The sequence below is a fragment of the Sciurus vulgaris genome (genome assembly GCF_902686455.1).
Source record: "Sciurus vulgaris genome assembly, chromosome: 1".
In the NCBI taxonomy this organism is placed as follows: Eukaryota; Metazoa; Chordata; class Mammalia; order Rodentia; family Sciuridae; genus Sciurus; species Sciurus vulgaris.
The window spans coordinates 72,784,142-72,802,742 of NC_136461.1; the positions used below are offsets into that span (position 1 = coordinate 72,784,142).

Genomic DNA, 18,601 nt, shown 5'->3' on the forward strand with positions numbered 1-18,601 from the left:
ATACTGCCTGTAGCATGCTTGGCATGGTGCCTGGCTCTGAAGAAGCCCTTGGTAAACAGAGATGTTATTAATGCTGTCATTACTGTTGATAGACACAGGGCCGAATTAGGAAGCAGTAATGATCATCTGGGTTGTCAGGTGATCGATGGGGCTCAAGAGGCATGAACGTGCCAGACCTGTGTTTCTCAAAGTGAGTTCTGTGAACCAGGTGCTTGTTGATTCTGCAGATTCCAGGGTAGGGGGCCAGGAACCTGCATCTTTAACAGCCCTGATACACATTAGAGTGTGAGATCCACTTTCATCTGAGAGCTGCTTCAGCCCTAGTCTGTCAGCAGCCCTATGTTTTCCTCAAGCTCATACTCTAAGCCATGGAAATAGAAAGCTAGGAATTATCTAGGTATGTCCCCCATCCTTCTCTCTTTAGCTGCTAAGAGAGTGACTGTCATTGGAAGGCAATCCTAGTAACAATAAAGAAATGCGTATTTAAAAAGTGGCATAGAATAGTTTCCAATATTTTCAAAGCTTAAAATAAACAAAAATCAATAATTCTTAAAGGCTTGTCTAAATATCTGCTTTCTCTGGGCAGAGGAGATGATGCCAAAGTTCCTAGGAGATATAGGCACTTGAAAAAAAAATCTATGGTTCAGCACTGTTATATCTGCTTGTAGGATAAAATTGATAAAATTACTAAGGCGAATGGATGAAAGAATTCCAGATCCAGGGGCAATTCCCTTGGTGGGACACAAATGCAGGGTCTACTGAGGGACCAGTTACTGGTTCCCAATGCCATATATCTTCCTGCTCTATCTTCTTGCTACCTGGGATGTGCAGCCCTCTCTTTTTGCAGCTCTGAGAAGGAGCATTCACTTCTCTTGGTCATTCCCATTCCCCTGCCTTAAGAAGCAAATGGCCCTCTGCTAAGGGGTGGCTCAGATTTGTTGGAATACAATGACACAGTTGATTGTAGGTCTTTATTCCTAATGATTATGTGATATGGGAAGGTACATTTAATCAGAGCTGAAGCACAACTTGGGTGGCTGGATTACTTATTTGAAAAGCTTTGAATACCAGGCTTGATTGTCTCAATTACCATGCATGCATTAGTGACCAGTGAGATGAATGAGAAAAGTAAGTTAAGTAAACTTTCGTTGTTCCCTAAATTATCCTCACTGGTTTCTTAATGACTTGATAAATACAGAGGACAGGAAGCCCCTATCTGCCACTCCATCATGAAAGAATCCCCAGAGAGGCCTGCCAGCAGTAGTGGCCAGAAGGGATGGTGTTTTTACCTTTGCACTTTCTGGATACTCTTCTGGGGTTCGATGCAGCAAGACATGCCCTTTGCTGGGGATATTTAGGTATATACAGTTTGCAGCCATGTCATCAGGCACAGTGAGCTTGTCATAGCGGTGGTCACTCATCTGCTGCATGATCTATAAAAAGAAACAAAGCAGGTCAAAGCATTGTCTCCCACACTTTCAAACAGAGGAAAGGCAGTTGGCACAAGCTTGCAAGTACAGGCTGTAGGCTGTTCAGCTGCTGAAGTTCTCGGCTATTACCTCTGGTTGCTTAGAACGGAAGAAGAAAACCTGACTAGACTGATTGCTGGGAAGAATTGCAAAGGTTCTTGTTCTTTCGAAGTCTGTGTTTGTCCCTTTTATTTATATATACACACACACACACACACACACACACACACATATATACATATACACACATATACATATATATATATTATTTATATATATACACACATATACATATACATACTCACACATATATACATATATATATTTAAGTTGTACATGGACACAATGCCCTTATTTTATTCATTTATTTTTATGTGGTGCTGAGGATGGAGCTCAGTGCCCCATACATGTGAGGCAAGCACTCCACCACTGAGCTACAACCCCAGCCCCTTGTCCCTATTTTTTAAAAAGGTTTTAGAACTCTCTATTATTTTTCTAGTTTTTGGTCATAAGACCTATTAGTGAGACACAAAATGGCCATATATACAAATGGCCCAGCCAGAGGTTTGAATGATATCACTGGGTGAGTAAGCAGGGCTGCCCTGGTCTATAGGAAAGAAGGACCGTATGGTAATCAGAATGGTCAATAATCAGATAAGCAGATTTAGCAACTAACACACACACACACACACACACACACAATGTGCTCTTTTATGGACAAGCTGGAGTCATCTGTCTGTTGGCAGCTGATGCCCTAAATATAATGAATTTTTTAAAAAAGGCAAGCTCATATTTCTAGGCCTCACCTTCAGGGACTCTGGTTTGGCAATCTGGGGTGGGGGGGCATAGGAATCTGCATTCTGAAAAATCTCTAGAAAAATTCTCAAGTAGAGAAAGAGAGTCCCTGCACCACACTTACAGAAAGACTGACTTAGCAGGCCTACTCTTCAAATTATGTACCTATTATCCCTTTAGTATAAAATAAAGGAACAGGGCTGGGGTTATAGCTCAGTGGTAGAGCCCTTGCCTAGCATGTGTGAGGCACTGGGCTTGATTCTCAGCACCACATATAAATAAATGAATAAAAATAAAGGTCTATCAACATCTAAAAAATATTTTTAAAAAAGGAACATAAAAACAAACTGCACACAATTTAAAATACACCTCATCCCGATCTCAACACAATTAAAATACAATGGCCCCAAACCAATTCCCTCAAACAACAAAAATATTCAAATATCAAAACAAAAGCAAAATTTATTCTGGGCTTAGATATGCTGTTTTCATTCTTTATGCATATTCACATGTTGTAACGAATCTGCTGAAATTTCATGCCATAAAGGCATGACATGATTTTTTCCATGATCTGGTTCTAATCTACCTGTCCAGTCACATCTGCTTTTACTCTTCAGTATTTGTGTGGAAATGCGCTCTTATTACTAAGGTAGAGTTGCACACACAGTCATGATAGTATTGGACAGTAAGATTTATGGTACCGAAGAGCAGAAGAAAAACTGCATGCTCCATGTAGAAAATGCATTCTCAAGAAAGCATGAAGACCGGCACACAGTAAACCCTTCCCAACCTGCCAATCAGGTAAATCATTCACTTCTGCTAATGTTGAATATGTCAGGAGTGCAGAGAAGCTGGGAGTAATCTCATAATGGAGTGCCCTTCACAGAAGGAAACATCAAGGATGTGGATGAGCCCAGGAAGCACTGTATGAAAGGCTGAGGGACACAAGGATGAACAAGATGTGGACCCAGTTTTCTGAGAGGTTACAGTCTAATGAAGAATGACAGATACATAGATGATTACTTTATAGTAAGAAAAATCAGGGCGCCAGGCTATGCATTTTACATTTATGATCTAATCTCAAAATTCCCATTATATAGATGAAGAAACCAGACTGAGAGAAGTCAAATAATTTGCTCAAGGTCATATGGGTCAATGCAAAGCTGCTCTTTGCAACTTAAAACCTTTGCCCTTTCTTACAGTTGCAGCAAATCTCTCTCTTCTACAAACTACCATAGCATCTACTTTTTCACACTCATTTGGTATTTATCATTTATTCTCTTGCAGTGCCATTAATTATTTTTTCATATGTAATCCTATTATGACATGGTGTGGTCTAGAGTAGCTAAAGGACTTGACTGGACCCCTTTCTTGAGCTTTCTAATTTGCCCATAACACAAATCAACTATGGGGTGGGTCCTTATTTAGAGTCCTGATCAAAAACCTTAAATCTATTCCAACATATGGGCAACTAAGAAATTAGAGACACTCCTAAAGATAAACTTTCCTAAGCAAATGAATATCACATTCAATTTAGCCCTCTTTGTGAGATGGTTATGCCCAGAAACAATATTAGGACGCTTAAGACAAAAAAAATTCTAGATTCAAGAAGCTTTCTTCTATTATGACTTGCTACTTACTTACTTTTAAAAAATTTAAAAAATTTGTTCTAATTAGTTGTATGACAGTATAATGGATGTATACATTTTGATAGGTCGTACATAAATGGAGTGTAATCTCACATTTTTCTGATTGTACATATTGTAGGATCACATCGGTCATGTAGTCATATATGTACATGAGGTAATAATATCTGTTCACTCTACTTAATTACTTCTTATGAAGATTTTCTTTTTGGTTGTTGCTAAAACACAATAATACTAGCCTCCATTTATCACTGTATGGGTGATAGCAGGGTAAGACTATGAGCTCTGGAGTCAGATCTGGGTTTGAGTCTGAGTGTTAGTTAACCTTTATTAGTTGTGTGAATTTAAGCAGTTTTCATTTTTTATTTTTGACTTCTCACTTTCCTTACCTACAAAATTGGGATAATAATAGTTTTTAATGCACTAATTATGAGGGGTAAATGAAGATAATGTATATAATAAAGTATATGAAAAAGCCTTTAATAAACTATCAGTTTATTATGACGGCATCACCAGATGAACAAGGTTTCAGCTTGCAGTCTGCAATTCTGTTGACTATTTTGGCAAACTCGAACTCATTCTTTTTTTTGGTACCAGAAATGGAATCCAGTGGTGCTTAAATACTGAGCCACATCTCCAGACTTTTTTATTTATATTGAGAAAGGGTCTTGCTAAGTTCCTTAGGCTGGCTTAGAACTTGTGATCTTTCTGGCTCAGCTTCCTGAGCTGCTGGGATTACAGGCATGTGCCACCACACCTGGCTTAAAAAATCTCACTCTTCTTTTTCTTTTAAATTTTTTATTTGTTCTTTTTAGTTATACATGACAGTAGAAGGTATTTTGACATTTCATACATACATGAAGCATAACTTCCCATTTTTGTGGTTGTACATGATGTGAAGTTACACTGGTTGTGTATTCATTTATGAACATAGGAAAGTTATGTCCGATTCATTCTATTGTCTTCCCCATTCCTATTGCCCTCTCTTCCTCTCACTCTGCCAGCCAATCCAGTGAACCTCCACTCCTCCCTCCTCTCTGCCTATTGTGAGTCAGCATCTGCATATCAAAAAGAACATTTGACCTCTGGAGTTTTGGGATTGGCTTATTTCATTTAGCATGATAGCCTCCAGTTCCATTCATTTACTGGCAAATGCCATAATTTTATTCTTCTTTAAGGCTGAGTAATGTTCCATTGTGTATATATAACACATTTTCTTTATCCATTTATCTGTTGAAGGGCCCCTAGGTTGGTTCCATAGCTTAGCTATTGTGCATTGAGCCACTATAAACATTGACATGGCTGTGTCACTGTAGTATGCTGATTTTATGTCCTTTGAGTATAAACTGAGGAGTGGGATAGCAGGGTCAAATGGTGGTTCCATTACAAGTTTTCTGAAGAATCTCCATAGTGCTTTCCAGAGTAATTGCACCAATTTGTAGTCCCACCAGCAATGTATAGAGTATACCTTTTTCTCCACATCCTCACCAACATTTATTGTTACTTGTATTCTTGATAATTGCCATTCTGACTCGAGTGAGATACAAATCTCAGTGTAGTTTTGATTTGTATTTTATAATTGCTAGTGATGTTGCACATTGTTTTCATTTATTTATTGATTAATTGTATTTCTTCTGTTTAGTGTCTGTTCAGTTCCTTTGCCCATTTATTGATTGGGTTATCTGTATTTTGGTGTTGAATTTTTTGAGTTCTTTATATATCATGGAGATTAATGCTCTATCTGAGGTGCAGGTGGTAAAGATTTTCTCCTATTCTGCAGGTTCTCTCTTCATGTTCTTGATTGTTTCCTTTGCTGTGAAGAAGTTTTTTTGTTTGATACCATCCCATTTATTGATTCTTGATTTTAATTTTTGTGCTTCGGAGTCTTATTGAGGAAGTTGGTTCCTAAGCTGACATGACAGAGATTTGGGACTACTTTTCTTTTAGCAGGTGCAGGGTCTCTGGACTAATGCTTAGGTTCTTGATCCATGTTGAGTTTGTGCAGGGTGAGAGATAGGGTCTAATTTCATTTTGTTACATATGGATTTCCAGTTTTCCCAGCACCAGTTGTTGAAGAGGCTATCTTTTCTCCAATGTATGTTTATGGCACCTTTGTTTAGTATGAGATAACTGTATTTATGTGGGTTTGTCTCTGTGTCTTCTATTCTGTTCCATGGGTCTTCATGTCTATTTTGGTGCCAATACCATGCCATTTTTGTTACTATTGTGCTGCAGTATAATTTAAGGTCTGGTATTGTTGATCAACCTCATTCTTAACACAACCTACTTTGGAAATAAAATTTGAGGGGGTTACAGGAATTGAACTCAGGGCCCTCAACCACTGAGCCACATTGCCAGTCCTATTTTGTATTTTATTTAGAGACAGGGTCTCACTGAGTTCTTTAGCGCCTCACCTTTGCTAAGACTGGTTTTGAACTCGAGAGCCTCCTCTCTCTGCCTCCCGAGCAGCTAGGATTACAGGTGTGCACTACCATGCCGGGTTTGGAGGTTAATTCTTATTCTTAAATCCATATAAGACGACATGTTTGGTGGAACCTTAGTTAGTTTCTCCAGACTCCTTTTTTCTAAGGATCACATTATTTAAAACATAATTCAAAGGTCTTGCAGGCTTAGTATTCCATCTGCCTAGATCACTGTAGTTCTCAAACTTTTCAAAATAAGGAAAAAAATTTGATGTGAGAATTTTTGTGAAGTCTCTCTTTCTTCAACTAGATTGATAATTCCTTGAATGCAGGCACAGGTGTAGTGGAGTGGCCAAGCCTGAGCTGCACAGTCAGAAGGATCTGGGTCAGAAGTCAGCCATGCTTGGCCACACACTAATTGTATGACCTTGGGTAAGTCACTTAAGCTCTTTGAGACTAGATTTCCTCAGCTGCAAAATGAGATGACAATACCATACTTTTCCTCATAGGATAATTCTGAAAATTATTTTAAAAAACCAAAGCAGATAATGTATATTAAAGGGCTCAGCACAATTTCCTGGCACATATCCAACATGTAATACATTTGAGTTCCCTTCTTTTTTGTTATTTGCAAGTCACTCTGCATATGGCAGGTGATCAAAATATATTTATAATGAATTGATTCACTTCTTCATTCCTTTCACTCTTTCAAAGGATATAGAGAGAACCTTGGAAGTACACTATGATGAACTATGTGACCAATCACATAGATAAGTAATTGTATTCCCTCAGAAAACAGATAGAAAAAAAAAGGAAAGGAAACAAGATAGGGTCTAAGTCCAGAAATAGAAATGCAATCATTATTTAATGAGAGACCTGGCTAAAATCAATGAAACAGTTTGTCTGTTTCTTAACGCCACACAGAAGGGCACTATACTCTGTGGTACTACCCCAAGTGACTTTACATGACAAAGTAAGGTCTTTGGAGTGGTGAACCTGGAGTACTGAAGAGTTTACAGCACCTGACAGCATTAACACAAAGAAACAAAAGAGGGAAGAAACTTTGCATGTATCAAACTGAACATGTAAATTTTGGTCAGTCTCTGACCCTTGTTTTAGTAAACCCAATGGGCAGATTGACTTCTTCAAGGGTACACTGAGGCTCTCTAGACAAAAAGGTGGCACCTAGGATTTGTGAAAGATTTTAGGAATTGCTTTTCTGGTCAATCTGCTTCTTTACAAATGCAGGGAGTGGAGTTATACCGTATGTTCGAATGTTGGCTTATGGTGTGCTATTACTGAAAGTGGTCTGAGATTGTAGGTCTGATCTTGTTTGCAATCAGAACTGTTCTGTTTTCATTTCACAGGAATTGGACCTAGTTTACCAGAAGAGTTCAGGATTTTACTGGAGAGGCAGTTCCCTGGGCCAGAGGTTTACTAAGGAGAGCCCCAATGACTCAAGAAACTTACAGAGGTCTTTAAAGCATGAAATGGATAGCCACAGCTACTTGATCAAGACATAAACAAAATAAAATCAGGATGATCTACTATTCCCATTGACTTAATTTTCCAAGCACTTGGAAGTACAGTGTGTATTAGAAATGGAAAATGAAAAACCCCAAAATAGCATAGCCTGGGAAAAGGGAGTGAAAAACAAAGTCATGCACTGATAGCTTTAATCTCTTCCAAGATAAATCCTCTCCAAGTGCTGGTCACAGACCCCTCAACCCAAAAGCCCAAATTTCTGAGTGCCCAAATTGACATGCTCATTAAATCATCTCTCAGTATAATCTATATAAGCTCAAACTCTTCCTTTGGCCAGGGACTCATTTTCCACCAGGAAAGTGGGTCCATCAGAGGCATCACCTCATTCCTGCACGAAACTTTGTTCCCGAATAAAAAGCTGAGCTGATCCGTGAAGTCTGTGTCCAGTCCGGTCTTTTTGTGCTAACAATGGGTAGCATCTTTTGGCTCAACACTTTTAGGCTAGGTGCTCCCACCACTCAAAAGCACCAGATAACTGCCAGCTAATTCATGGTTTACTGGTGATTCATTGCACTCTTTGTCCATAGATGAAATAATCACAGGTCTCTTGGTACAAGATAGGCCATAAGAAAGAAGCACAATAAGACCATACATCTGAGGCCTCTCTATACCCTCCCCAGCTCCATAAACATTCTGGGCAAATCTCCCACCTGTCTGACTCATGCATATCTGTTGGTGACTATGAAGCAAAAACATGGAATGTCGTGCATTCCCGAGGAAGTGTTATCAAGGACTGTTATCAGTGCCAACTTCTTGTTTTCCAGTGAGAGAACAAATAAAACCTTCAAGGCTGTGCCTACTTTATGAAGTGCCAAGTTCTGCTGGTGCAGTGGAGACACTAGATTTTCCTTTCTGGTTGTACTTTGGCTCTGTCCCAACCCTCACCCTCACATCCTTAAGTGAACACTCCTCCCCCCATTGGTTTCCATTTGAGTTGTTGTTCTTCAGTTGATGGCATTTATTTGAAATTCTAATCACTGGTTTTCCCCTCTCTTTAATGTGTCTCCCTTTTCTGAGTCTTATAATTTATACCTTCTGATGGGGGCATTCCTAAAATTTCTGACATAAGAGCCAGTACCCAACCTAGAACAGTTTGGAAATAGTTTCATTTTTTCATTACTGGGTGGAAAGGAATTATAATATTCTTAGTGGGGGAATAATTTAATGCTGAGAATATATGAAGTAATTCATTGATAATTTCTACTGAGAGTTACTTTTAAAATAAATGTCTTAACAAAATCACCAAAGCCACCTTAGGAGAAGCCTTTCAATTAATTTATCAAGGCCCTATGGTTATCATTTTGAAACAAATTAAAAAATACGCCGGAAGAAATGACTTTTAATAACGAATAGACCCCATTTGGAGCAGTGAGTGGCTCTGTTTGACTGTGAAACAAAAATACTACAAAAGCTACACCAGGCAGAGTCTTTCTAAATGAAAAGGATTTAGGAAGAGGTAACTGTAGATAATAAACAAGAAATACTTTCCTATTTTTCATGGAAAAATTAAAGGTACTTATGATAAACACATCATTTCTGTCTTTTTGGACAATGAACAAGCTTCCGTTTTTTCCTGTCAGAATGAACATCTTCCTTTCTTACATGTTATTATTATCTGAATAAGACAGCACGCCATTTATTTACAGCTGGGTTCATGAGGTACATGAACATACATAATGCAGGGACCTCGCCATCCAGGGGGACATGTGGAGAAAGACTGGGGGCGACTGCATGTCCAAAACCCATTGTGGGCACTGTGAGGATGTGCTTACACTGCAGCCCGGCAGGGTGGCACCTCAAAGAGCCCAGGCTTCTGGGGACTAAGCAGTGGCGAGGCCAACCCTAGGCTTGTTTCCCCTCTGTGGATGTACAGAGCCTTTGTGAAAAGATGAGCATCATTTCAAATATCCCGAGAATGTGGCTGTTGGGCTGTTTAGTTCTGTTTCAACATTTTTTCCCTTAAAAAGTGTGGAGGAGGTGGGATTGTTCCAGAGCACTATGTAAAGTGTTCCTTTAACCCCAGGGACTGTATTTCCTGCTTCTCACTCAGTCCCAGGCCAGAACAGAAAGCAGAGAGCATTGAAAACCTCTCCACGTCACACGCCACACGCATTCCTCTCCCTGAGAGCAGATTACTCTACATCCTGAGAGGCCTCAGACTCAACTCTGAAAAATCCGCAGAAGGTTTTATACTGCATTTGGGGGGAAGATTTGAGAAGTCGAGCTGCCATTCCAAATGCCTTTTCTGATTGTGCAACATAATTAGAGAGACTACCATTGGGGTTAGATACAGTCAGCGTTCAATTCATTCAACAATCCTCTATGGAGTGCCCCTGTGGGCTAAGTACCGTGGTGGCGTGAGGTGGGAAAAAGAGATGTAAAGGGAACTTCATTCGGGAGATGAACATCTATAATCTAAGGCAGGACCAGCATGTGAAGGGTGTGCTGTTAGTAAGAAGTAAGTCACTTTTTACTTGTGTCATAGACACTTCCTTAATGAAGAAGGCACACAGCCGTAGAGAGAAAATGGCCCCGAGAATCATCTTGGCCCTGTCGTCCTCATGGTCTGTTACACAGCTGCTGGTTTGAAGGAACTGGCCTTGCTCCCCAGAGTGGAGCTGTCACAAAATAAGAGTGGGAACTCTCTGGCTTTCAGCACAAGAGAATCTGCATGGCTCGTTGCATTAACAACCAGGCATTTCCGGGAACATTTCTGGGAATTTATTCATTCAAAGAACTGGAAAGCAGCTTCATTCCTCTGCTTCTTACTCATGCTTTCTTTGTATTACAGCAAATATACACAAAGAAAGTATGAGTATTACATTATATATAATATAAAATAATATAATCCTGGCAATGTGGTTTGACAAGACTTAATTAGTCAAATACTAAAGCATATATACATATATATATATATATATATGTGCTATTTAGAGATATTTAGGAAATATTCAAAAGCATATTTTTGGATCACTCATAATTGATCTTCCTCTGATGTGTGCATATGAACCCATCTTAGCATATCAAAATGAAATCAACATTAAAACCAACTAATTATGGAGTCTATTGAGGCATATAATGCACAACCAACATTTCATTGCTACTGGATATCTAAGATCATTCATTCATTTATTTATCATTCATCAAGAGTCTACTGAGAGCCTGATAATGTAGCAGGCATCGAGCTTTGGCAATCCTTTTAAGGATGGACCAATATAACTATAGATAACATTCTAGAATTGATATTATATTTCATGTTTTATAGTCTTTGACAGATGGGCTTAAAATGAACACAGGCTGAGAGATGTTCTTTTAAACCTTCTTTCTGCATTGATGGACTGTACAAATCCTAAGGAGGTTACACGGCTCTTTATAGCTAGTCTGTGCAAATTTCCCTCCTTCCTTCCATCCCTTCCCCTTCCCTTCCCTTCCCTTCCCTTCCCCTTCCCCCTTCCCCTTCCCCTTCTCCTCCTCCTCCTCCTCCTCCTCCTTCTTTTTCTTGGGCTGTGGATATTTAACCCACAGCCACTCAACCACTCAGCCACATCCCTGGCCTTTTATTTTTTTTATTTTGAGACAGGGTCTTGCTAAGTTGCTTAGGGCCTCGCTAAATTGCTGAGGCTGGCCTTGAACTTGTGATCCTCCTGCCTCAGCCTCCTGAGCTGCTGGGATTACAGGTGTGCACCACAAGGTCCAGCTGTGCAGACTTTGAATGCCAAACATTCCCTTCAAAGACAGCGGCCCTTTTATTAATGAATTGTCTCTCATATTTGGTGCTGCTGCTTTTGCTCAAATCTTATGGATCACATGAATATATGGAGGAAAGACTTTTTGTGTTGCTCAAACTATAACCACAAGTCACATGAACCATTTCTGAGGTGGGCCCTTCAAAACAGTGGCCCCTGTGGAAGGCTGGGAAAACCTCCTGCACCCTGAGCAGACCCCTCTGAGCTCTGTTGGAGGGCTCAGAAGCAGGGAATGGGCTGGAGGAACAAGGGGAAACCCCTCTGGGTGAATGACAGCTCTGAATAGTGTTTTATTTCAAGGATGGAGAGGAGGGAAATTCAGATTGTAGTTTCCCTTCCAAAATGTGAAACCTGGGAGCCTACCTTCCCTTCTTACTCTTGCATGGGTTTCCTATCATCTTATGTCTTAAAAATAAGTACAGCAGAGAACTGCCCACGTGGCTATGGAAGCTATGCCCTGGCCCTGCTTCCTCAGACACCTGCACCACCAGCCCTTTGGCACCTTAGGTCCTACAATCAAAGATTAATTCCTTTGGTATCAGAACTTGTCGATCTTTAAGGTTCCCTTGGGTCATTTGACAGCAAGGAACAAATGGAACACTCATCTTCTACTGATTCAGTCATTCATCTATTCTTCATTCATTTCCCATAGCACCTTGCATATTAGGTGGCATAATCTCCATTTTTATTGATGAGAAAACTAAGGTTCAGAGAAATTCAGTAATTAGTCCAAGGCTGCACATCACAAGTGAATCTAGGATTCGAGCCAAGGTGCATCTGTCTTAAAATGCCATTTTTTTTCTGTCACACCAAATTACCACCCTGTCACCTTGAAAAACTAGACAGAGCTCAGTCACTGGCATCTTGTGAGATCATTTTCCCTAAAGATAGAATTTATTTGACATGCATATAACTTTGAAAGTTTGCATTTGAATGCATTTTAGAGAGAATCTCTGGCCCCTGAAGCCATCTGAGTTTGCTACTGGACTACATGATTTGATTTCCTCAGAACTAGTCTTTTTTTTTTTTTTTTAAGAAAATGAAAGAAGAGTAAAGCCTTTGGAATGGAAAAAGGGAACAAAGAGGTATTATGGCCTCTAAAGCAGCAGAGGGGCAGGCAGCTCCAAGGTGGGAGATGAGAAATGGCCAAACATGCACAATTTTACAATGATGCCCAGGACAAGTCCTGACACTCCGTCACTAGTGGATTGATGCTTATTCTCTGTATGAACAAACAATTCCTGGGTTATCTCATCAGTAGAGAAGGCATTAAACATGTTTTTATTTTCCAATAATTATTTCTTTGCTGTCATTCATCTGAAGTCCTCTGTCCAGTCTACTTGGCCATTCATGAAAGGGTTTCCTAGGAGTTAGGGAAGTGTTTGTGTCCACATAATAGCAATCTTTTCTTTCTTTTTTTCTTGCTTTCTCCCCACCCCCCTTGAATAGAGTGAAGAAAATCATCACTGGGACTCCCAACTAAATAATTCTACCTAACTGCATTCTTAGCCCCAGTAGTTAGGAAAAAGGCTTTTAGCTCATGTTTAATACCTAAGATCTTCAGTGCCAGTCAGTAGTGTACTTAATTAAATTAGGGGAAAATGTATGCAAGATATACTATACCAACATGAGTTGCTCTACGGTTTACTGATATGAAGGATTGGTTGCATATAATTTACATATAATAATAAAATGTTCAATACTCTTTACTGGAAATTTTATTTTGCTAATTGATTCTCATGGAATGCTTTAGTTGGTTTTTGCAGAGATTGTGTATCTGAGGCCAACCAATAGTTGTAATTGACAAATCAGTGTAGTCCTAGCATAGCTGTTGGTTGATATTTTTGTTTATACTAATGAGTAAGGCAAATGAAACAGTGAGGACATTTATTGGAATTTCACTTGTTTGGCAATGATGGGAGTGACTTTGATGAATTGCATAATAGTTTTTGAATACTGGAAAAATATTTCATCATTTCTCTCTCACTGTAATGGCTAAATACATAAAATTTTAAAAGATTTTTCTCTTTTGATATGGGGTCTTCCTATGTTGCTCAGGTGGATCTCAAATTCCTGTGCTCAAGCATTCACACTACCCCACCCAGTTTCCTGAGTACCTGGGACTACAGCATGTGTCACCATGCCTAGCTAAACACACTTTTAAATTAAACCTGCATTATTCAAATTTTCTTCATTAGTTTGATGTTCAGACAATCAATAAGTGAACTCCTGATTTGTAGCATTTGCTGATTCCTATGGTTATAAACACTCCCATGGCCAATTTTGAGTGACCATGGTGATGTCATTGAATGCCTGTTACATAATGTTATTACTATGAAAATACCACAAGAGCATAAATAATGGCAAAATACAGTAATGTATTTAGGAAGTGATGAGTTTTAAATATTCACTACCTTTGTTTTTAATATAATTTATTTAATTTCAAGTGTACAAATTTTAATTTTTAATAATGACTGTGTTTAATAACCAGCCTGCAAAATTCCTCAGAATTTAGCAATCAGTTCTCATAAGCTGGAAGAAAATGGCACCTGCAAATCCTTGCCCTATTCCTGAGACTTCACAGTTTTATAAGACTTGGCTTCTGGACTTCAGTATAAATTAACTTGTTGCAGAAAGTTACTCTACGTCACACTCCATTCTTCATCAATGCTGTAGATAACTTTAACTTTGAAGCTTGGCTTAGGGAACTTTTGTTTGTTTATAGGCAGATGATATTTGGGTATTAACTTTCCATAAGTCTATGAAATACACTATGGAAGAGGAATCACAAACACTTGGAAGGCTGAGTGGAAAATTGTATTTACTTTCTGGAAGCCTAGACTCATTGAAGTTCTGTACAAGAAAAGATGATGTGGGTTTCCCATTCACACTGATGGAGCTGAAAGTCCAGTTGTTTTACAGGTAAAAACTGAAATGAAGATTCTTGGTTGCTCTTGTTTCTCCTTTTATATCATCTTTCCCTTCTATTTTTACTTGTTATTTTGCTATATTGTAAGCCACTTTTACAAAATGAGGTGAAGTATGATTACATAATATCAGTTTTTCTAAAATGTTTTTAATTATAAAATTATTACAGAACACAAACTTCCTATAAAAGATTCAAATATGAAAAGTTAACATACTACTGGAGTTATTAACACAACTGCATTCATTTGTCAAAACTTATCAAATTTTACACTTAAAATTGGTGAATTTTATTGTGTGGAAATTATATTTCAATAAAGGTAACTTTAAAAAAAATTAAAAGTCCTCTTTCTTCCCTACTCTATCCTTTCTCTTCTCTCCATCTCCTTTCCCTATGGGTAGGTGTTTTAGTCAACTTTGCTTTGCTGTGACTAAAATACCTGATATGAGAACAACTTAGTGAAGGGAAAATTTATTTGGGGCTCCTGGTTTCAGAAGTATCAGTGCACAGATGGCCAACTGCATTGCTCTGGACCCAAGGAGAGGCACATTATGGGGGAGGGACCCAACAGAGGAAAAGTGCTTAGTACATGGTGGGGTCAGGAGGCAGGGAGAGAGGGAAGAGGGAAAGGCCTTCCAGGATGCATCTCTAGTGATCTACCTCCTCCAGCCATGTCCTACCTGTATACAGTTACCACTCAGTGCATTTATACTGGGATTAGGTTATAGCTTTCATAATCTAATAATTTTACCTATGAATATTTCTTCATTAACAGGAACTTTTGGGGGAACCCCTTATATCCAAACCATTACAGTAGCCAATGTTAATTTTTTTGTTTGTTTTTTTGCGGTGCTGGGGATTGAACCCAGGGCCTTGTGCTTGTGAAGCAAGCACTCTACCAGTCCCCGATGTTAAAAATTTGATATCAATACTTCAGACCTTTTCTCACACACATGCATGCACATAATAAAACCTGTTGACCACCACTGAATTTGTTAGTGAAGGAAACTGAACACTCCAATCAGAGGCTCCAAACTCACTTTCTCTCAAAGGTTAATCTCATTTCACTTTTTAAAAATAGCCACTTAATTCCCTGCTACTGGAAAACACTCTTGCTTGCACGAGCTGCTTGATGGCAGAGAGCCGTTGCTATCCCTGAATGCATAAGGATTAAGCAACAGAACTGTGATTTGTTCACAAACTGAAATTTCTGTGAAACAAGGTTAACCAAGCTCATTCATACTTTAGGATGGGATTTTTCAACCTCAGCACTATCGACAGCTGGCCTGAACAAATCTTTGTTGTTGAGGCTGTCCTTTTTACTACAGAATGTTTATCTCCCTGGCCTCTGCCTAATACATGCTAGTAGCATCCTCCAGACACTCCCCACTCCCAGACATTGTGACAACTAAAACTGTCTCCAGATGTTGCCCACTGTCCCTGGGACAGAACTTTCTCTCATTGAGAACCATCATTTTAGGAGCAAGCCCTCAAATGTATTCATATTTTAGGAGAGCAGATATTCACAGGAAATAAAAAATGAGAAAGAGAGAGAGAGAGAATGAAGTCAAACTTTCAAGTAAGGATACTATTTACTCTTCTTTTCCTACTCTGAACTAATAAAATCTGACAGGAAATATATTGGTGTTTAATAAAATAGCTTTTACCCCCACATATCTTTTACAAGAAACAAAAGTCCCCCATATATTAGCACAACCAAACCAGGGCTAGTGAAGAAAGCAGTCAGTGGACCCATCTCCATCCTGCCTCCCTGTGTGGGGAGACACATGGGCTCTCTACATTCCAATTTAACATTCCAATTTTATTCCCTGAAATGGGGAGAAGAAATTTTAGTTTCTTTTTGGACACAGCCTTTGTTAGTGTTAGACGGTGAATGTTGACGAGATACTCTGAATACCCGCGGAAGTGACATCATTGTGCAGAAAACTTAGAAGTATACATTTGAGAACTGGGCAGGAATCTGAAAATTAACAGGTCCACTTCCCTTTCACAGAGGCAGACTTCGGTAAAGAAATTAAGGAATAACTCAAATCACTCAAAGGTAGGTAGTGATCTACAAAGTCAGGCCTGGATCCCAGGTCTGTGACTCTTCTAGGCTTTTTCTGTTGGTCTTGGTTTGGTGGAGAGTTTAAGAGGGTCAGGGAGGAACAGTGTCAACTCCTCCCTTCCCTGACCCTCTATTCCATGCTGTGTGGAATGGCTTAGGTCAGTGGTTTCCAGTCCTGGTTATATAGCAGAATCATCTGGGGAGTTTTTAAAAAAATACACATGCCTGGGTCCCAACCACATAGATTTTTCACTTACTTGGTTTGGAGTGGAGCCCAAATATCAGTATTTCTTTTTAAAAACAACTCAGATGCTGGGAAATATGGATTTTATTCCAAGTGACAATGTGCTCCTTTAATACTCAAGGCTTAGTTAATGAGAGGGAAGGGTGGAATGGATGTCAGAGAAGGCAACTAGCTGACTGTCATCAACTGACTCAGACAGTAATATTTTTTATACCCACACTATGCTTTTCCTTTTTCTTTTCTTTTTTTCTCTTCTCTTTTCATTGCTGGGGATTGAACCCAGGGCTGTGTACAAGCAAAGCATGCACTCTACCATTTTCCTCATCCTCCCACTAAACATATTTTGACCTTTGCCCTTCTTGGTGATTGGCATACTGTTTCAATTCAATTGAATCAGAGTATCTGAGTCCTCTCAGAAGTGATGATGTGGCTCTCAGGGAGGTACAGTCTTATCACTGGCTCTTGTGCAGGGATTTGCAGTAGTGTTTGGCATGTGGTAGGTGCACAATCCATATTTGTTGAATATTAAATGAATGAATAATCTTTTAACAGTGCATTTCAACATTTCAACAACTCTTCAATTCCCCTTAAGTGTCCTGATGCAATTCCCCATAAGACACACTTACTTAGAGCTGAATGTTCAGTGAGGCACAGAAGAGCTGCCAGTTGGCACTCCTGCCATATCCTTCTGTGGAGTCAGTGCTGGTTACTGAATCTTTGACTTTAATCAGCTTAGGGTGCTCTCCAGAAATCCTTCTCAAATTCTTCCTAACAAACTTCAGAGATGTGGCCAGACAAATTTCTTATCCAAAAAGAGATCTGGGTTTCCTTTTCCTTCCACTATTCCTAATTGAAGAGCTTAGTATCATGTTTGTTTTCAAGCCACAAGACTTCAAAGCTGGGCAGGAAGGCAGACTTCTCTATTCAAGTCTGAGGGTCTAGATGTTTAATGAGAATTAGTGCAGTAAAAACTCACTGCAGAGACATTTATTGTAATGCTCAAATGTTATCAGTGAGAGAAAGATCCTATATGGAAAACATGATAAATAGTTTTCATTCTGGAAGCACACCCCCTAAAAAGGCACAGTATTTTAGAGAGAAGTCAGCACTTCTTAAGCATTTGCATGTTCATAATCTTGGGGAGTGATGTATGGTTTTCTTCATGGGAGAGCTATTTCTCTAATGTGCCAATGATTTTACCCAACATGACATTATTCTGAATGGTTTTAGGTGGCATTCTCTGTTTAAGGACATAGCAACTTACTTTAGCAACGAATTTCTCCCCTTGCCCTCAAATGCTGACATAGAACTGATGTCTGGTGAGTTTCAGAGAGAGTCAGATTTTCACAGTGTGGTGTTACAGATGACCTGCATCAGAATCACACAGTGGCTCCTGAGCTCCTACCAGTCTTGCTGAATCAAAATTTCTCATGGTGAACTCCAGGAAGGTGATGTGCATTTTAAATGCATACTTTGTGCAATTCTGGGGTTTATTAAATTTGAGAACCACTAACAGATTATTCAAATTCAAATTAGCATTATCTTCACACCTAAAAGGTAGTATTATTGTTACTTATAATACAACTACTAATAGCTGACCTATAGTTAGTTCTTATCACTTGCCAGGGTATGGATAAAAAAAGGATTAGAAAATATACACAATATGTAATCGATTCAGCTTCTGATTTTTTTTTTTTTTTTTTTAACTCTGTAGCTGTGAGTCACCTCTGGGTATGTGA

At 39.1% G+C, this 18,601-nt stretch overlaps 1 protein-coding gene across 1 annotated transcript in view; it reads right to left on the reverse strand.

Annotated features, from left to right (window-relative positions):
* Nucleotides 1-18,601, reverse strand: part of DDAH1 (dimethylarginine dimethylaminohydrolase 1) — a 128,433-nt gene that overhangs the window by 3,846 nt on the left and 105,986 nt on the right. Inside the window, exon 5 of the mRNA XM_079139957.1 lies at nt 1,290-1,433. Coding sequence (XP_078996083.1) covers nt 1,290-1,433 — 144 coding nt within the window. The remainder of the gene's footprint in view (nt 1-1,289; nt 1,434-18,601) is intronic.